This window comes from Taudactylus pleione, unplaced genomic scaffold (assembly GCF_031769625.1).
Source record: "Taudactylus pleione unplaced genomic scaffold, aTauple2 ptg000423l, whole genome shotgun sequence".
NCBI classification, from domain to species: Eukaryota; Metazoa; Chordata; class Amphibia; order Anura; family Myobatrachidae; genus Taudactylus; species Taudactylus pleione.
The window spans coordinates 3187123-3207343 of NW_028284825.1; the positions used below are offsets into that span (position 1 = coordinate 3187123).

Sequence of the window (20221 nt, forward strand, 5' to 3'; positions counted from 1 at the left end):
CACGCCGTTTACACTGCAGGATTTCACGGATTATTCCCATGTTAAACCCTGCAAGTTACCTGGGTTGGATTGCCAGGTTACTCCACCCGGGAATCCAACCCTTTCCCCTTTTACACCAAGGAGCTACCTGGGTGAACCCTGCAATAACCCGGGTTTTAGCTCTGGTGTAAAAGGGCTATCAGTGTTATAAATGAAATAATTAACACTACAGTGGCAAACGCAGGATTTTGAAAGGGGGGCTTCCAAATCCTTGGTTACCGAACCAATGAAAAAACATCTAGCCACAAATAAATTATATATATATATATATATATATATATAAACATCTTATACAGGTATAGGACCACTACAGTAAAATATACCACTCAGCCTATGACGGGGTACACACACCGAGGCTCTATCACTAAAAAACATGAATGCAGCAGGCAAATAAAAACAGCCAGCATGAGTTATTAAAGACTCTACTCCCCCCAGTAGTGCCCCCGTATACAGTGCCTTTTATACAATGCTCCAGTAGTAGGTCCTCCCTATGCAGTACCCCCAGTATTGATCCCCCTATGCACTGCCCCTTAAATATATATCACATGACACACACACAGATTACTTACCTGAATCCCTGTTCCTGTGCCAGCCACCGTCCGCTCCTCAGTCCTCCCACTCGGCACTATGGGAGAGACGTCACGATGGCGGAAGCTCATGAGTGAGCTCCAGCCTGGCTCCCTCCGTGGATGCAGCAGCCAATGAGAGTCTGTCTGACTCTCATTGGCTGCTAAAACAAACACACTGCAGCGCCGGCGCTGCAGTGTGTTTGTCACGGTGTAGTGCGGACCGAAGTCACTGTGGTCCGCACTACACTTACTGATCGGTGGGCAGGGGGGGCTTCCTGGGTGCTCAGAAACCCCACCTCCGTGCCCGTATGAGTACCTGTTGATGTTTTAAAATGTGTCAGCCAGTAGTGAATAATGAAAAGCCAGTAATGAATATAATTGTGCACCAACTAGGAAATCTGGAAAACATGCACTGTCAGGGGTGTACTGATATAGACCATCTATAGGATCAATTAGTAATACTGAATAATGCACTATCCAGTACATAAGGAGACCACTCTGTACATCTACAGTATGTCCAGGGCAGTGCAAGGGTCTTTCCCCCCCCCCCCCCCCGATTCCCCAACTTGCTCAAATGACCTAGAATGTAGCCCGGATCTGAAATAAAATGATTCAGTTCTCTATTTGTTTGTACATTAATTATGTCATTTTAATTCTTTATCATTTCATTAACACTTATTGATTTATCTTTACACATCTTTTCTTTATACTTCACTATCACCTTTTTTCTTTTTTCGTGTGATGCCCTGGGGATGGCCCTTGGCTGGAATTTTTTTGGGGTGCCTTGCTTCTCGGATATGAGCCCCTTAATGTTAGGGACGCCAGTATAGAGAAGCCTTGATGATTGGCCTGGCGCTTATTCATATATTTGCAAATGTGTGTAACTAATATCTCTAAATCTCTATTATCATGTAGGATTTAAGTATTGTTTTTGCTGCAGTGTGCTGGGGGGCAAATCTCTTTTTTTCTGTATAAAATGATTCAGCTCAGACAGGATGGCCCTACTTCCACATATAATTGCTTACTGTGATCGCTGCTCTTGTATATGTCAGAATTATTTCATTCAGTACATTCGTATGATGTATATTATAGCTGGTTAAGTGCTGATTATACCCGCTTAATGGTAAAAATGGAAAACTCAAGTATTTGGAAACTCCTGTGTAGAAATCCTGCATTTGCCACTTGGTATAGATCTCTTTGCCAGCAATGAGATAATGTTAGTTTTGTTTACACATCATTTGTTTGTACAATATATAGAAATCTGTGACAGCCGGGTGAGGAGCTGCCGCCCTCACAGATGATCCATATCCCAGACACAGCAGTCATGCGTCTCTCAGGGTTCCTGCCATCTCTCCTCGCTGCAGGTAACTCTCTTCAATTCCCATTATGTCATTATACAGCACTTTTTGTCTATTGATCAGAGCAGCCTGGGAGACAGGTCGTCGTTCAAGCATTCAACCATTGATTTTGAAGTGGGCGCAGTAAGTCATTTTCTATGCATTTGCGATCTATCCATTCATCTAATTCACTGGCAATTGTTAATCATTTGTATATCTTTCATTTGCATGGTGTTATTTACAGCATTTAGATGTACTGCAATTTATACTCTGTCCTTCTTGTTTTTATGCTGGATCCAGTGTGTCTACTCTCAGTTCCCACTCAGACAGGTAAGATTCAGGTTCCTGCAGGCAGAAATGAAATAGGAGAATTAATGTGATTTCTGTCATTTCTATGACAATGGTCATATGACTTTCAACTAATATCCACTAACAGAATGGAAAGGGTCAGACTGTGAGCTGAGCCATGTACACAGGATTGCGTCTTTTCAACCCGATTCCCGAGCAGTTGAATTAAATGTTGCCTATTTCATCCTTTATACTACCAGAAACATTCTGATATCAGTTGTTTGTACTCCAAATACAAATAATCAAATATCTCATTATCAGTTCAACAGAGTAAATTGCAGAGGATGTAACTTTTACATCACGAATACCTCTTTCACATCGCAAATGCCGGGTCGCCCCCAGGATTTGTACACGCGCCCATCCTGGGTGCGACCCCCCTTTCAGATTGGCGGCCCGACCTGGCAATAATGCCGTCACCACCATTACTGCTGTGCTGCTGCTTCTCCAAGCACCCTCTCTTCCTATGCAGTGAACGGGACCCGGGTCGCCTTGTCCCGGGTAACCCTTTCACACTGCACCGCGAACCGAGCTGAACTCATGTTCAACCCTGCTCGTTACCCAGGTTGAAATGCCAGGTCGCTCGACCCGGGTTAGATCAACTGAGCCCTTTCACACTGCACAGTTGATGGGGGTTATTTGCTGACAGTATGAAAGGGGTATCCGTGTTTCTATCTCAGGACACTGTAGCAGTGCCATACATGCAAATGTCTTTCCTGATCCAGTATTGCCAAGGTAGCAGTATCACCTGCCCTCTTATTGCAGATTAAAGGGAATCAATCTTCCTGCCCTGTCTATAGCCTCATACTTTATATGCCACACTACCCTCAACACTATGGCACAAAATCGTGGCTCATGCCCAATACGTAATACACACCACTAAGGGACAATATTGCGTGCCTAAAACCAATTAAATCAACCTATTTCTTTACACACACACACATTTTTATATATATAAAAATGACATACCTTGTGTGCAATCCTTTTTTTATACATAATTTTTGTTTTTTATTTTCCTATCTCTCTATGGGTTCTATTTATTAACATTATTTTTATTAAAATAAAGTGAAAAAGGGTATTTTCACACCCTTTGCACATTATTTTAGGATCACCTAAAGTTGCTAAAGGGCAATTGGAGTAGAATTAATAAAATTCTACTCCAAGCCCTAATTATCACTTATTTTTAGTAATCAGATCGCATTTCCCATAATTGTACAGGGAAATGTGATCTGTCTGTAGTTACTAAAGATAAAATGTGAAAAAATACCGGGGGAAGCCCTGTGATAATAACACCACCTGGAGGTGGCGTTATCCAGGGTCTCCCCCCCGATCCGAGTCAGGCTCGACTTTTCCCGCCTGACTCAGATCTGAAATCGAGGCAAAACGTCATCATCCCGCCTTCCGGGTCTCGCGGGTTTTGGATCCTATATAAGGTACCCGCGTCAGCGCCATTTTCTCTCTCGGCTGTGGACAGTGAAGAGGGAGGGTGGGAGTTAGGGCTGGCTGGGCTGTGTAGTGTAGTGTTGTAGTGTAGTGCAGTGTAGTGTTGTGCTGCGCTGCTGTTGTCCATAGGGGCTGTGTCCACTACTTTAAAGTCCATAGGGGCTGGCTGGACTGCGTTGTGCAGTCAGTTGTCCATAGGGGCTGTGTCCACTCCAAAGTCCTGTGCAGTGTCCCAGTCCTAAAGGGGTGCTATAGTGTTGTCCAAGGGGTGCTCTGTCCGTCAGGGGTGCTCCCCGAAAGTGCTAAAAAAAATAAATATTTTTTTGTTTGTGAATTGTGTGCGCAGTAGCCACACGTGCATCAACAAAGTAGTGCCAAGCGTGCGCCTGTGTCCCATAAGTTAAAGGCCGGTTGGCTTGTCTATTAAAGGGTGCTGTAACCCCCAAAGTACACTAGTCTCCAACAAAAATAAAAAATAATTTTCTGTGTTTGTGTGCGCCTTAGCCGCACGTATATATCATTAGAACATAAATGGAGGACCAAACTTTCTCCGATAAAAATAAAATAGAGAAAGATCAAGAACCACTTCCTCCTAGTGCTGAAGCTGCTGCCACTAGTCATGACATAGACGATAACATGCCATCAACGTCGTCTGCCAAGGCCGATGCCCAATGTTATAGTAGAGGGCACATACAATCCCAAATGACAAAGTTCAGGAAAATGACCTTGAAAAAAACATTTAAATCATCTGAAGAGAAACGTAAACTTGCCAATATGCCATTTACGACACGGAGTGGCAAGGAACGGCTAAGGTCTTTCCCTATGTTCATGACTAGTGGTTCAGCTTCACATGACGATGGAAGCCCTCCTCCCACTAAAAAAATCAAACGAGTTAAGCTGGCAAAAGCACAGCGAAGAACTGTGCGTTCTAAGAAGATATCACAAATCCCCAAGGAGAGTCCAAGTGTGGTGGCGGTTGCGATGCCTGACCTTCCCAGCACTGGACGGGAAGAGGTGGCTCTTTCCACCATTTGCACGCCCCCTGCAAGTGCTGAAAGGAGCACCCACAGTCCACTTGCTGATACGCAAATTGAAGATGTCACTGTTGAAGTACAACAGGATGAGGATACTGGTGTAGCTGGCGCTGAGGAGGAAGTTGGCGAGGAGGATTCTGATGGTGATGTGGTTTGTTTAAATCAGGCTCCGGGGGAGACAGTTGTTGTCCGTGGGATGAAAAAGCCCATCACGGTCATGCCTGGGAAGAAGACCAAACATTCCACCTCTTTGGTCTGGCAATATTTCTATCCAAATCCGGACAACAACTGTCTTGCCATATGTACCATATGTAAAGGTGAAATAAGTAGGGGTAGGGACATTAACCACCTAGGAACATCCTCCCTTATACGGCACCTGCAGTGCGTTCATAAAAAGTTACTGTCAAGTTCAGAAACTTTGGCTAAGACCGTAAGCAGTTCAGGGACACCTAAATCCCCTTTTCCTGTTTTATCCAAGGAATCGGTGGATGAGGACGACATCTTGCCTCCGTAGAGCCAGTTTGTGCAGGGACACATTAATTGCCAGCTTGGTTTGTGGGGGCCCAAACGAACCAATCATTTCAGCCACAGTCATGTGGCAGACCCTGGCGCTGAAATGATTGGTTTGTTAAAGTGTGCATGTCCTATTTATACAACATAAGGGTGGGTGGGAGAGCCCAAGGACAATTCCATCTTGCACCTCTTTTTTTTCTTTGCAGTATGTACTGTTTGGGGCCTAGTTTTTCAAACTACCATTCTGTCTGCCACTGCAGTGTCACTCCTAGATGGGCCACGTGTTTGTGCCGCCCACTCGTGTCGCTTAACATAGTCATCCAGCTACCTCTGTGCAATCTTTTGGCCATAAAAACAATATTGTGAGGTGTGAGGTGTTCAGAATAGACTGGAAATGAGTGGAAATGAAGGTTATTGAGGTTAATAATTGCATAGGAGCAGAAAAACCCACAAATTCTATGATTTAAGCTGTTTTTATGCTTTTTTTCAAAAGAATACAGATACAAAACACAAAACCCAGAACCCAAAACACGGAAGGATGGTTTTGGCAAAACCAATCCAGATCTAAAACACGAAGAAAGATCCAGATCCAAAACACAAAAAGTGGCCGGTGCACACCACTAGTCTAAACAGACCCCACGCTGATCACTGCTTAAAAAAATAAAATAAACTTACCTGAGTCCAGGGGACCAGTGATCGGGAGTCCGGTTCTGTCCACCCCCGGTTAGCTGGTCTCCCATCCTGCACTGGGACCCGGTCAGTTGATCGGGTCCCAGTGCAGGATGGGAGATCAGCTGACTGGAGTACCGATCACCGGAGGTAAGTGTAATTAGGGGGGGGTTTGCGATCATGGGGGGCGGGGCTTAGCGGCACCCGGTCGGCACATGTGCGGGCGCTTGTCACGGTATAAGTGTGCGGAGGGGATTCACAGGGACAGAGCTTTATCGCAAGCTCTGTCCCTGCGAGGGATTTTTAGTAAATCCCTGTGATATTGGCTGAATTCACAATGCAAAATTAGTCAGTAATATCATACTACAATCTGCATTCCAAATGCGGATTGTAGTAAATAGATCCCCCATATGTGTGTGTGTGTGTGTGTGTGTCATATATATATATATATATATATATATATTTAAATGCAGTTGCATTTATCGGGAAGCATTACATGGCTTTTATTATCATTTTTTTAGAAAACGTGAGCCCTCTACAAGATGTTTTTCATCCTGAATCAGTCAGTTTGTAGTGGTGTTTACAATGCACCCCCTGTAAGATTTACAGCTTCACTTTTTTTGTTGCTTGACAAGTAGTTAAAACTTCAATAAGCATACAACTTAAATACTACAGCTCCCCCTTGTGGTCTTATCAAATTATATCTATAATTGTTTCCTACATAAACGGTCTAAAGCAGCATTAAAAACTCATGGATGCCATGATAATATTTATATGTTACATTAAGGAAATAAGGGTAACTGGGAGATGCAAATAATCTATATTATTTTTAGATTCTTAATAAATGAAACTCCATTCCCTGAACGCACAACTGACTCTCCCAGACCTTTACATACAGTATATGCCCACGAAACTCCCTCAGTACAAATCAGACTCAGAAGAGGGCGGACATATGCATAAATGTGTAATTCGCATCTGCGCATGTGCTGTATGCAGAAACTCGATTTACGGCCATGGACAGAGATTTGCCTGACTCAGAATTAGCCCCAATGAGCGCACATCTCTTGTAAGGACTGTCTATGGCTACACACAGCTGTGTGCAGGCAAAATTACATGGTAGAAAGCAGCCACAGCCTGATTTGTTGCTGTGATTGGCTGGTCACCGGTATGGTGTTAGTACATAACACTGGGCCTGTTTCAATAAGGAACGCACCCCCTTATACGCACGTAATCGGCAAATTAATTTGCACTGCGCAAGCATATGCATAGCAGTGTGTATGTGCGAGCAAGACGCTACGATCGGGAAAGTGATCGCAGACCCATGGCAGAGTGGCTGACAGGAAGTGCAGTTTGTGGGTGGTGACGAGGGGTGGTTGTGCAAATGTAGACGTGCCAGTGTGCTTCAACGGTGTTGCAGGGGCGTGCATAAATTAGCCACTGCGATACTAGACGCAGTCTGAGGTCTCATAGCGGGCACTGAAGTAAGCAGTTCCTGAGTGAGGTCTGACCTGCCTTATCTGTGCGTATGGGTCCGATGTTACTGATTGTTTCTCTATGTTGCCTTAGTATACGGATGTAAGGGGAAGTGGGCGTCCTTATGTCTGGCTAGGATCACAATGTGTATACAAACATTTACATATCATCGTTATTAGCAACTGCGTTGCGTGAATATAAGCAGAATAGCGATCCGTAGTGAATCCGGCCCACTGTAATATAGGCCTATTGCCTAAAGACATTAGCAAAACAAAACAAATTGAAATGTATTTTCCCACTTTGGCAGAGTTTGGATGGCTGGTCTTCAAAGTGGATTTCATCACTACTGATGAGCCGGATTTCAGGACGGCTACAGACACAGTTGTGAATATGGTAACAATATGCTCTTACAGTGACCATTAAAGATTATTGTCATGACAAAGAGTATTTGAAAACCTCAACATGATAATGCATAATAAGCCAACTGCAAAAGGTAAAACATCCAGGGGCTTCCGCAGAGGGAGGAAATTACCCAAAGGAAAAGTGCAGGTAAAGAAGGTGTATTTCTGTACATATGCAGAGCAGTGTGACTCTGTGCCAGCCCTGTAGCAGGTGCAAAAGTTATCTCCTAACCGGTATATATACGCTAAATTGCTGGTCGGCATATGTTGCACTTGTGTGGACGCCCCCTTACTGAACTTTCCCATGTGTAATATGTGCAGGCAGCGGCGGTTTGAGAGAGGTGCAGGCCCGCGTGGTGTCACTCTCTTCTCTCACAGCACAGTTGAGAGTAAGTCCTGGCACTGTGCCAAAGCAGGTTTCCGGGAACACAGTGATTTCTGTTCACTGAACAGTGACCTAAACCTATGGGTGGATGCTGGAGTTACTTTATGGTATTAGGGTGGGTACACACTAGCACGACCGGCAATGTTGCCGGAAGAATTAGTGCACGCCGTTACAATCACTCATTCCACCCTTCATTAAACTACACAGCCCCGCATGCGATATCGTGCAATTGGCTGTACAGCACGGCCAATCACACGATAACACATGCGACCCGTGGTAGCGCGCAGTCAGGCCTACACACTGCACAGTATGCCCAATTTGTCGTACTGATTTAACCAAATCAGGCCAATATCGTGCAACTGTGTACCCACTCTTATGGTACAATCATGTAATATTGATGCTTAGAAGGAAAAAGAGTAGATTCTGGTTTACTTGTGAGCATCTGGAATCACTGCAGGGAATCCTAGAACCAACCATCTTATGATGCCATAAAATGTTCAACTCCAAGACACTAACAACTCCAAAGTCCTTTGTAAAAGAATTTCCGTCCGATCTGCTAATATACTGTAAGCATTATTCTACCTAAGCATACAACTTGTGATAATATACTGTATAACAAGATGGTAGCAGCACTACATCTAAACAAACATGTACATAATGATAAATGTAATGGACATAAGGGATAAACCAGTTCTGTCACCTGAAATATTTTTTATAAGGGAGAACATTAGTTTGGCCACTGTGGGAGGAGGTGGGCCCCACTAGCGGTGTGAGGAGTGACATAAGCCCAAATAGGATGGTTCTTTATTGCCCATTTGCAGCTTGAGCCTGCCTAACATGTGGGGCTTCCCGACCCAAAAGAAATAAAAAGTCAGTCGCATGACCAACAATCACATCCTTCTATTGCTGTATTCTGGATTACAAAAATAATTGACTGCCCAATTGCCCAGCTGCTTCAGTCTGTCAGCTGAGCACTGCAGGATGGACAAATGATTATCCTGCCCCCCATCCCTAGAGACCTGACACCTTAGGAGAAGTGCACATCTTACCTCATCCGAGAATCACCCTTGCGAACTAAGGCTGCATACACACGTAAGATTTTCTGTCCAACCATCCAACTAGTTGATTGGTTGGAATGAAAATCTGGTAATGTATGGGAGTAACTGACGATCAGCAATTTGCTCCTAAATGCCAGAAAACAGATGAAAATGGTCGTCAGACAAGTTTGAACAAATTGTTTAGATCAAATATTTAACAAACAACAGTTTTTGTCCATTTTCCGGCGTTTGGGAGCAAATTGCTGATTGTCATTTGCTTTCATATCTTACCAGATTTTCATTCCAACCAGTCAACTAGTCGGATGGTTGGACAGAAAATCTTTACGTGTGTACCCACTGCTGTACCCTAATGGTGCCCATACATGGTACAATTTTTTACCCTATATGGACAGTTTCGACGGGTTGTACAGACCAATCGTATGAAAATAGGTGTTTTTTTGTGTGTTCTGCGACCCTGATGCAGTGTCCCTGCTGTCCTCTAGTTGGATCGCAGATGAGATGGTTTTGCAGAGAGATCTACGATCTTTTGAGTACAATGTGATATAATCATATAAGATGCATAGAAGTGTAACTATTGATTGTACACCATTTGACTACATCGTATGAGGAATTTCAAGGGCACTCGTAAAACACATCTTACCAACTTTGAATCTGCACCGTGCATGGGGGCCTTTAGTAATGTGCCTTTGTTCCAGTAGTGGTGTAGTCAGAGCCGGCCCTAGCTAATTCGGTGCCCTAGGCAAAACTTTGGCTGATGCCCCCTAGCATGTAACTATTTAGGAGGGCTCCTTGGTTTGTTCTATCATCCGGAGTGCTGAACAACAAGCAGACTAATACATATATATATATATATATATATACATACATACACAGAGTCAGGTCCATAAATATCGGGACATTGACAGAATTTTCAGATTTTGGCCTCTATTCACCACCACAATGGTTTTGAAATGAAACAAACAAGATGTGCTTTAACTGCAGACTTTCAGATTTAATTTGAGGGTAATTACATCCAAATCGGGTGAACGGTGTAGGAATTACAACAGTTTCAATATGTGCCTCCCACTTTTTAAGGGGTCAAAAGTGATGGGACTATCAACTCAAAAGCTATTTCATGGACAGGTGTGGGCTATTCCCTCATTATTTCATTATCAATTAAGCAGGTAAAAGGTTTGGAGTTGATTCTAGGTGTGACATTTGCATTTGGAATCAGTTGCTGTCAATTCTCAGTATGAGATCCAAAGAGCTGTCACTATCAGTGAAGCAAGCCATCATTAGGCTGAAAAATCAAAACAAACCCATCAGAGAGTTAGCAAAAACATTAGGTGTGGCCAAATCATTCTTAAAAAGAAAGAACGCACCAGAGAGCTCAGCAAAACCAAAAGACCCGGAAGACCACGGAAAACATCTGTGGTGGATGACAGAAGAATTATTTCCCTGGTGAAGAAAAACCCCTTCACAACAGTTGGCCAAATCAAGAACACTCTCCAGGAGGTAGATGTATATGTGTCAAAGTCAACAATCAAGAGAAGACTTCACAAGAGTGAATATAGAGGGTTCACCACAAGATGCAAACCATTGGTGAGCCACAAAAACAGGAAGACCAGATTAGAGTTTGCCAAACAACATCTAAAGAAGCCATTACAGTTCTGGAACAACATCCTATGGACAGATGAGACAAAGATCAACTTGTACCAGAGTGATGGGAAGAGAAGGAACTGCTCATGATCCAAAACATACCACCTCATCAGTGAAGCATGGTGGTGGTAGTGTCATGGCGTGGGCATGTATGGCTGCCAATGGAACTGGTTCCCTTGTATTTATTGATGATGTGACTGCTGACAAAAGCAGCAGAATGAATTCTGAAGTGTTTCGGGCAATATTATATGCTCATATTCAGTCAAATGCTTCAGAACTCATTGGAGTTCTCAGATGGACAATGACCCGAAGCATACTGCAAAAGCAACCAAGGAGTTTTTTAAGGCTAAAAAGTGGAATGTTATGCAATGGCCAAGTCAATCCCCTGACCTGAATCCGATTGAGCATGCATTTCACTTGATGAAGACAAAACTGAAGGAAAAATGCCCCAAGAACAAGCAGGAACTGAAGACATTTGCAGTAGAGGCCTGGCAGAGCATCACCAGGGATGAAACCCAGCGTCTGGTGATGTCTATGCGTTCCAGACTTCAGGCTGTAATTGCCTGCAAAGGATTTGCAACAAAGTATTAAAAAGTGAAAGTTAGATTTAGGATTGTTTAGTTTGTCCCATTACTTTTGGCCCCTTAAACAGTGGGAGGCACATATAGAAACCGTTGTAATTCCTACACCGTTCACCTGATTTGGATGTAATTACCCTCAAATTAAATCTGAAAGTCTGCAGTTAAATCACATCTTGTTTGTTTCATTTCAAAGCCATTGTGGTGGTGAATAGAGGCCAAAAATGAAAATTCTGTCAATGTCCCAATATTTATGGACCTGACTGTATATGCTGAAAAATAATAATAAAGACATGCGTCTGATCGTGTATTATTTCAAACAAATAAACTAGTGCTCAAAGGGTAAATATTGTGCGTACCAAAAAGTAAACAAATGACAGCTTATCTGATGTCCAGGTACCACTCCTATGGTCCCGGCAGCACATATGACAACAAATTCTGAATTTTTCCAAGGATAACTGCTCGACAGACCTTAAAATAGGGCTCAAATCAAACCCTTAGAGAATAGCAGTTTTCGGGCAAATGCAATCCTGCATGTACATCGGTGACATCAAGTAACATCGGCCTCTCACGCACAATTACAGCAGGTCTGACCTGTCTCAGAAATTGGAAGCCTCGTCGCACGCAGTGAGTACACAAGCTGCGTATGCCGTCACAGTGGCTAATGTATGCACGCCCAGGAAATGGCGTTCAAATGGACAGGCACGTCTGCGTTTCTCCGACCACTTCCCCATCACCACCACCAAAAAGCTGACGTCCCGTCACTCAGTCTGTGATGGCTTTCTGTGTGATCACAGTCCTGGCCTGGGCATACGCACCGCGTTGCATGCGCAATACTCAACACTGGCCGATCTGCGTACGCTGTTGTAATTGCGATCCATATTGAAACAGGCCCACAGTCCCTGCTCTTCCCAACTGGTATCCCAGCTCGCCTGACAGACACGTCTCTGTAATGAGATGAGCGGGTCTCCTTTTAAATGGGACAAGAACCACCTCGTTAATCAGCTTGCTCACTGCTAGTCACCTAGATAAATAATTTGATTCAGGGATTTTAATTGGCTAAACTGATAGTGGATTCCCGCCATTTTGTGGGTTGAAACAATATTTATAATGGAACCAATGTCTTAAAGATGTCAATGATTCCTAATGACAAGTACTCTAAAGATTATATATTATATATATATAAAATTAAAAATGAGCGGTAAAATACTCTTTGAAGCTATCTTACCCTTACTACTTGGCGACTGCTAGGTACAAATAAAAATGTATCAGTCAATATTTTTTCTATTCAGACAAATAACGTTTGAGAAATGTCCTCCCTACTTCTTTAGGTCTCAGCAATAAACAAATTATATTTTAGAACCCACAAAAATTTGTAAAACACTTGTCTTAAAAACTGAACTGCAAAGGTGCCCATCCACTAGACGATTAACTGAGCGATTGAACAATAACGATCATTCAATCGTTTAGACATCTATCATCGTGCAAACAAGCTGGACAACCTGACGATAACGTTAGGTTGAGCATGTTTGCAGATGAATAGACAATAGAATCTGCGCTTAAGGATGTTACTATATAGCTGCTCTTAATAAAATGGCAATAATGTAATGAAATATATAGAGCGCTTGTATAACAAGTTGTAAATGTGTAAACGCAATACCTGTGGGAATAAAATTATGGTTAGTATAAAACAATGTTTATAGCTCTCTTAAAAGTTAAAAGTCCGCACAGATGAGAAAAGGGTTCCAATAATTGCCATGCAGTGCGGTGTATTGGTAGAGTCAGATCAGGTGCTCTGTCTCTCCTTAATACTGCCTACCTTGGCAGCTACCGCTTCGTCCGGCTGGTTCCCTGTAAACGTGGCCGTCTTCTTCATCCGTGTCCAACGGCGCAATGCTATGACGTCACTGTCAGTACGGTGTGCGCTAAACCAATGCGTTTCAGGCTCCTGGCCCTTTGTCAAGGATAGCGTTCCTTGCTTGTGATCTCCACTTTATTGAGAAGTTCAATTGGTTCAATTAAAAACGAATGATTGGATTAGGTATTTTCTTTTTTTCCCCCCACAGGTATTGCGGTCACACATTTACAACTTATTATACAAGCGCTCTATATATTTTATTACATGTTTGCAGATGATTGATGAGCCTGCACTGAACGACTGCTCGTTCTGTGCAGGCTCATCACAGACTGATAAACGACTGCACAATTACAATGTCGTAATCGTGCAGTCGTTTTAATGTCTGCTAGTGGATGGGCACCTTTAGTCTAAGAAGAAATAATACTATAATGCTAAGCAATAAAAAACAAAACGTTAAGATTGCAAACACAGGAAAGAAACATTTATAGTAATGAACACATCACAATACTCAGGGGAAAGGGTTTCAAATCTAGCTTTGGTTGACAAGAGCCATGGTTGAGAAAGACACTGACAAGGAATTCAGGGGTAACTATCTAGATCGCAAGCGCTCACGAGCAGGGTCCTTTCTCCCTACTGGAATACTAAACCTTTTTAACTTTCTATTTCATACTACATAATTTGTATCATGACCCATTAAAGTACAGCGCTGCGTAACATGCTGGTGCTTTATAAACTATGACAAATATAATAATGCACATAAAATTGAAAATGCAGTGAGTACTCCTATACACCACTACCATAAAAAACACAGCGCAGGTTAGCGATTACCTGTCTAAGGCACAAATCCACCAATTGGACAGAACGTTATCATTTCCTAGACAACAGCAGGCCAGACTGATGAAGCTTTGGCCTCTCCTCTATCTGGAAATGATGCAGCCAGGGCAGAACGGGATAGGAAACAGTAAGTGTATAAGTGTATACATACAAGGTCTATTCAATAAACCATGCTGGGGGGGAATTTTTCCCTTAATGTTAAAATAAAATAGTAAGGAGGGAAGAGAGACGCACTGATTTGTATTTTACTGTCTTGCAGCTGGAACGATTTCTGTTAACGAAAATTCCTGGTGGAGATGTTAAACTTTTGGTGATAAGTAATGCAACAAACCAGAGCACCTAATGTGGTATCTGCGTCACTGTCCAACTGGCCAGAGGGAGTGACGTGATGGAGACAGCACAAGACCAGCACGATGTACACAAAACACTCCTCGTTGTTACACGTCTTACAATAAATGCTGCCTTGTAGTTATTTTTTTTTTCTCTTTGTATAACAGAGTGGAAGGGATCACTCTTGTGACTGAACTTACCTTTAAATAGATACAGTGGGCAAAAATTCCTATATTTGTTTTGTGTGCGTTTTATTCACTATCTCCATATCTTTTTTATCTACAGTATATATGTTTATCTATCATATTTATATTTATTTGAAAGGTGTTTTATTATCCTGGGATAATGACTTGCTATTCAGGATTGGAGAAAAAAATGGAAAAATTCAAGTACATCCACCTTCCCTCGTTCAGATAAGCAATTTCTGAGAGAACCAATCTATAACCGTTCTCTGTAATTATTGTGCTCACTGTCACTGTCCCTGGGCCACACAAGGCTCTGTATGGATTGTAATTTCCCTACACAACAGGCACGGTGGCTGCATGCTATTTTTCAGGAAGATTGGCTTACATACTGATTACTCCTGTAACAGAGGGACACTGGTTGTTTGCTCTTTAACATGAAGATTGGTCTAACTGTAACATAACACCATGTAACATAAGGGGTCTCCAGCTCTCCCTTCTCTTGCTGCATAGTAGCACAATGGGACTGGAAGGTCTACAACAGCTGGAGAGCCAGAGGATAACTATGCACATACTTGCAGACTAAACCTGAATGTCAGGGAGATACTTAAAAATAGTGGTAATCTAAGGGGTAAATTTACTAAAAGTCGATTTTAATCTATCTAAATCGTTGTTGTGTTTCAGGGGCTAAATCTCACATTTATTAACAGATGATTTTTTATATTGTTAGTATATGTGCGATTTAGCCCCTGAAACACAACATTGATTTAGGTCAGGTTGACACTGCAGGGGGTTGTGGCGCGGTGGCGGTGGGCAGGTCTGGCGGCGTGATGATGCGATTGAATCATAAACCTCCCCCTCCTTATACAATGCTGGAATTACTGCCATTCTGAAGCCATGACTATGCTATTCAATGCTAATCGCATCATTGGTCACCTGTACCACCCACTTTCACGGCCAGGTGGCTCTAACCTCCGGGAGACTTTCCCATTTTTCCGGCTGGCTGGAAGCACCACCTGATTTTCGGTAGCCTCTCGGCCGCTCTTGGATAGGCAGCTATGCATTAGAAATGTATTACACCTTTCTATCTATGCTTTATGCTTCATTTACAGTTGGATGCCAGTCAACTCTATGACAAGTCTCTTAGCAGGTAGCAGTACACAACGCCCCTGAAATAATTTTTTAAATATAGGCAAGTATGCCTATGCTGTATAGGATTAACCATGTTTAGTCAGTTTATTGTCTTTTTATAAACTAGTCTAGGCCTGGCAAACCTGTGGCTTTTCATCCCCAGTATACCCTCCCACCAATCATCTGGTAAAGCATGCTGGAACATGTAGTTTCACAACTGCTGGAGAGCCACAGGTGGGCCAGACCTGGACTAGGCTATATAAATGACAGCTAGAAGCTGATTGGTTGGTTGCTATGGGAACTTCTCTTCATCTCTCTGGCAGGTTTGATACCTATCCCCCATAGAATGTGGTAACCATAGCAGCGGAGCCAGCTCTATAAAATGCAGATTGGGGGCTGGAGTTTACCTAACATTTTTATCCTATGTTCGCATGGGATGTTGTTACCATCCTGGCTGTCGGGATGCTGGTGCTCGGAATCTCGGCATCAGAATCAAGACCGACAGCAAGTATTAGGGTTAGGTTAAGGCATGGTTAGGGTTAGGCTGCGGGGAGTAGGGGGAGAGGGAGTGATAGGCTGCAGGTTGGTTAGGGGTTAGAAAACTTTCCGCATATTGGTCGGGATTCTGACCGCCGGTATCCCGTACCGAACCCGCTCGCATATTTTCTTTCATCAGCTTGGTATTAAATTGGTTAAAACACAGTCAGTGCAGGATTAATTGTACAGGATATTTTGAGGGGCAATTGAATTTGTGCAGAGTTCCCGCTGGTCGGATATATGCACCCTGCAATTTCTTTAAATGTTTCCTTGCACCCCATAGAAGCGCGTAGGAAAATAAGCAAATTATTTCATATAGTATTAAACAGTGATTTGCGCAGCCGGACATCCCAACACCGTAATTTGCTCCCTTAGATTTACAAAAAAAATAATGAATTTGTATATGTGGGGGTGAGGAGTGTATATTTTATGTAGTTTTGCTCTAGCTCCCATCCCTATTCAATAAAGGTACCGTGCTAGAAACCAGACATCATCATTTATGATGGTAAACTCATGTGTATTAGAATGTATGAAAAATAAAAAAGGAAACAATGAATCACAACCCAATAAAAGGAACTTATAGGCAAAAAATATATGTGATAAGACGATGAAATTTGCTGCCTCTGCAACTCTCTCACCCTTGGCCAAGGAGGCCATTCCCTGAATTCGGGTCTGGTTATAGGAGGTCACCGGGGCACAGTAAATTTCCCAATTAAAGGAGAAACTGTTAACATTAATGCAGCACAAACCAAACATCATTCATTTCATTACGTACAGAAGTTCCATTTTATTGTAGATATTAACAATATTAAAATAGCTAATTTCCTTAATGGTTTAGAAACCACTTTGTTATCCACAAAATCCCTGGATGTTACAGAGGTGAAGTAATCAAATAAAGTGAAACAAACAAAAAAAAAAAACTAAAACAAAGGGAGGGGGTATGATAAACAAATAAATAAATAAAATGTCAGCCGTGTACAACATTTTCCACTCAACTCAGTCAGACAGACAGAAGTCACCAGTCTTCCACACCTTAAGATTAGCCCTTTTGTAGATTTTGGTATCCAGTTTCAGTCATGTTCCTAGGATAGTCTCCCCCAAACAGCAGTCTATGTTGATCCAGTCACAACCAGCCAGCCCCAAACCACCCCCCCCCCCCCTGTCCTCCAACTGCAGATTAAGAGAAAAAAAAAAAATTGTAAAAGGAATTTCATTTACACTATAGTAAGGATTAAGAGTGGCTAAAAAGCATCACAGAATTTGGACCCATAAACAAAAGCATTTGAGAATATAGTCCTAGTAATACGGTCTGCAGTCGCTGCCCTCTTTTATAATTATTCTGTATGTGGGCCTTACACAAAAGTATAAGTCCTTAAAGTGTACCCATCACTTAACACACAGTAGATGCAGCCATTTTGTGGGTTAAACCGATATATGTGAGAATGCAGCCTATCCACTTACTAGGAAATGACACAACCGAAGCGAGAGGCACGACGATTCAACCCACAAAATGGCTGCCTCTTAAATGCTGTCATTGCAGAAGCAAAAATAAGAACAAAAACTGTCTGTCCAGTCAAAACTTTTTGCACTACATTAATAAATTGGCCAATCTTGCCTTTACATTCATTGCAAAAGTCACAACATGCTGGGCAGTTTTATTAGTCCCAAATCCCAATATTTATAACCCCCCCACCTCCACATAACAGGTGCAAAACATTGAACATTCTGTAACAACCAGGGTGTCCACAGATTTACAATTTACCTCACAAAATCTGCCATATTGCCCTTCTATCTCTGACCTGTGATAGCTAAGGTATTGCAGGACAAATACATTGGGTGTCCCTGGCGATAGGAGTTTAAGCTTAAAATCCTGAAAAAAAAATATTATTTCAAGGTGTTCCCCTACCTTATATATAAGATAGAGAGATCTTCAGTGCTTATTCTATAAAGTACATACATCAGTAGCAGTATCAAGTCTGTCATGTGTCATCAAATTATACCCTTTGGGGTAAAAAATATCATTGGGCACACTAGTCCTAACTTTGTGACAATTCCCACAGTGAGCCCCTGTCTTCGCCTCCCTTGATAGTGTACGTTGTTAATGTCATATACGTGAACTGTAGAATTTCATTTTACAACCAAAATATACATATTTACAGATCTGTAAACTCCAAAAACATTCGTTAAAAAAAAAAAAAAGCTTCCTAAAAATATTTACTTTGATGGGAAATTGTGCCAAGGGCATGAGAAATGTCCCGACCGTCCTTTTTTTACCTCAGATAACAGCCATTAGTGTTCCGGTAACTCCAGCTGAAGGCACCTGCAACATACTAAGAAATTATTTTTGCTGGTGTCTCCATGCTGGAGGAATCGGTGTGCAGTCCTAGCAGAACACGGCTTACTAGGAAGGAAAACACACGCCATCAGTTTCCAACTGTTACGCTTTGCATTCTAACCAATATTCTCTGTGTGCAATGGTGTGATTTATATTTATATATAATACAGCTCCTTCAACTAAAACGTTTTATCTGATATTTACCACTCCTATCAATGGAAGATAAACACAAATAAAAAATACATATTTTTCCATTTTTTATACATATACAAAAAAAAAAAATCGAGATATTATCAACTTCCATTTGGTATGTTACATGTGACTTTCTGTACAGAACACGATGCAGTCACTCTCTATGTACAGTGCGGTATGGCTGGGATCCATCCATAGTCGCAAAGGCGCTGTTGGGTATCACTCTTTCGCAGATTCTCGCTAGTCATTTGGTTTAGCAGCATTGGGGACTGAGAGATGGCTCAGAGTACATGTCTGGAGATTAGCAACTGCTGTTCTTGAACTCTCCGTTCTCTGTAATGGATAGCTTGGTGGGATTGGTGGGAGAAATGCCGTTCCGCACTTGTGAGCTATAGCGCTCCTTCACTTGCGTCAGCGCGCTCATCAGCCGCGTGTTGGCTGCATCCAGCGAGATGATCCTTTTCTCCTGTAATAAATTAAATATTGTTAGAAAAGACTTCCACCATCCGTCACTAAAGTAATGCACTGGACAGACCTGATTGCTATCTTCTATGCAAAATGGAACCTTCATCAAGCAACAAAAAACAGTGTTCTGACATATTAATGCTCTACACTTGTAGGTGAGGAACTGTTTAAGCACATTGTTATACTTTTACAAGAAATCCATCTATCTGGTACTCTTGTCCTTACAAAGCCTATACTCATTATTCCTCAAAATAAGGACAGCCATAAGTCACTTCAGTTGCCGTGAATATATTTGCTATGTTCGGTATTCCATAAAGAAGCAACAAAGATGCCTCATAATAAAAATAACAGAGCTAAAAATGTATATCTTTCCCACTTCTCTGATGATAAACCATCACTGCCCAATTGGTAACCAGAAAAGTTCCACAAAAGGGGCGCTTCAATTATTTAGCCGGTGGCTATTTTTTTTTTTTTAAAGTTGCCCGATGGAGCAATTCAATTGTTGCTTCGTCTGAGCACGATAGCCGCCGGTGCAGGAGGGTGCGAGCAAAAAAGTGCGAGAAACTCGTGGTTAGGGAGCCCTAACCTGGAATTTAGACAGGTTTAGCATTTTTACATGGGAAGGGTACGGGATGCCGGCGGTCATAATCCTGACGCCGGCATCCCAACCAAGTTACAATCCTGACGCCTCTAGGTAAGTAAGCCTAACCTAAAACCTAACCCTCCCTCCCCGCAGCCCAAATCTAACCTTCCCCCCTAGTGCCTAAACCTAACCCTCCCTCCCTCCCTCCCTCCCCACAACCTAAACCTAACCCTTCCCTAGTGCCTACCCCTAACTCTCACCCTAACCCCAGTACTTCCCTTCGGGATCACGG

At 42.4% G+C, this 20221-nt stretch overlaps 1 protein-coding gene across 1 annotated transcript in view; it reads right to left on the reverse strand.

Annotated features, from left to right (window-relative positions):
* Nucleotides 1-16883: 16883 nt before the first annotated feature.
* The window catches only part of RASAL2 (RAS protein activator like 2), a 231640-nt gene continuing 228302 nt past the window's right edge, over nt 16884-20221 (reverse strand). Inside the window, 1 exon segment of the mRNA XM_088447240.1 lies at nt 16884-19347. Within this exon segment, the coding sequence (XP_088303366.1) occupies nt 19183-19347 (165 nt within the window). The 3' untranslated portion in view covers nt 16884-19182.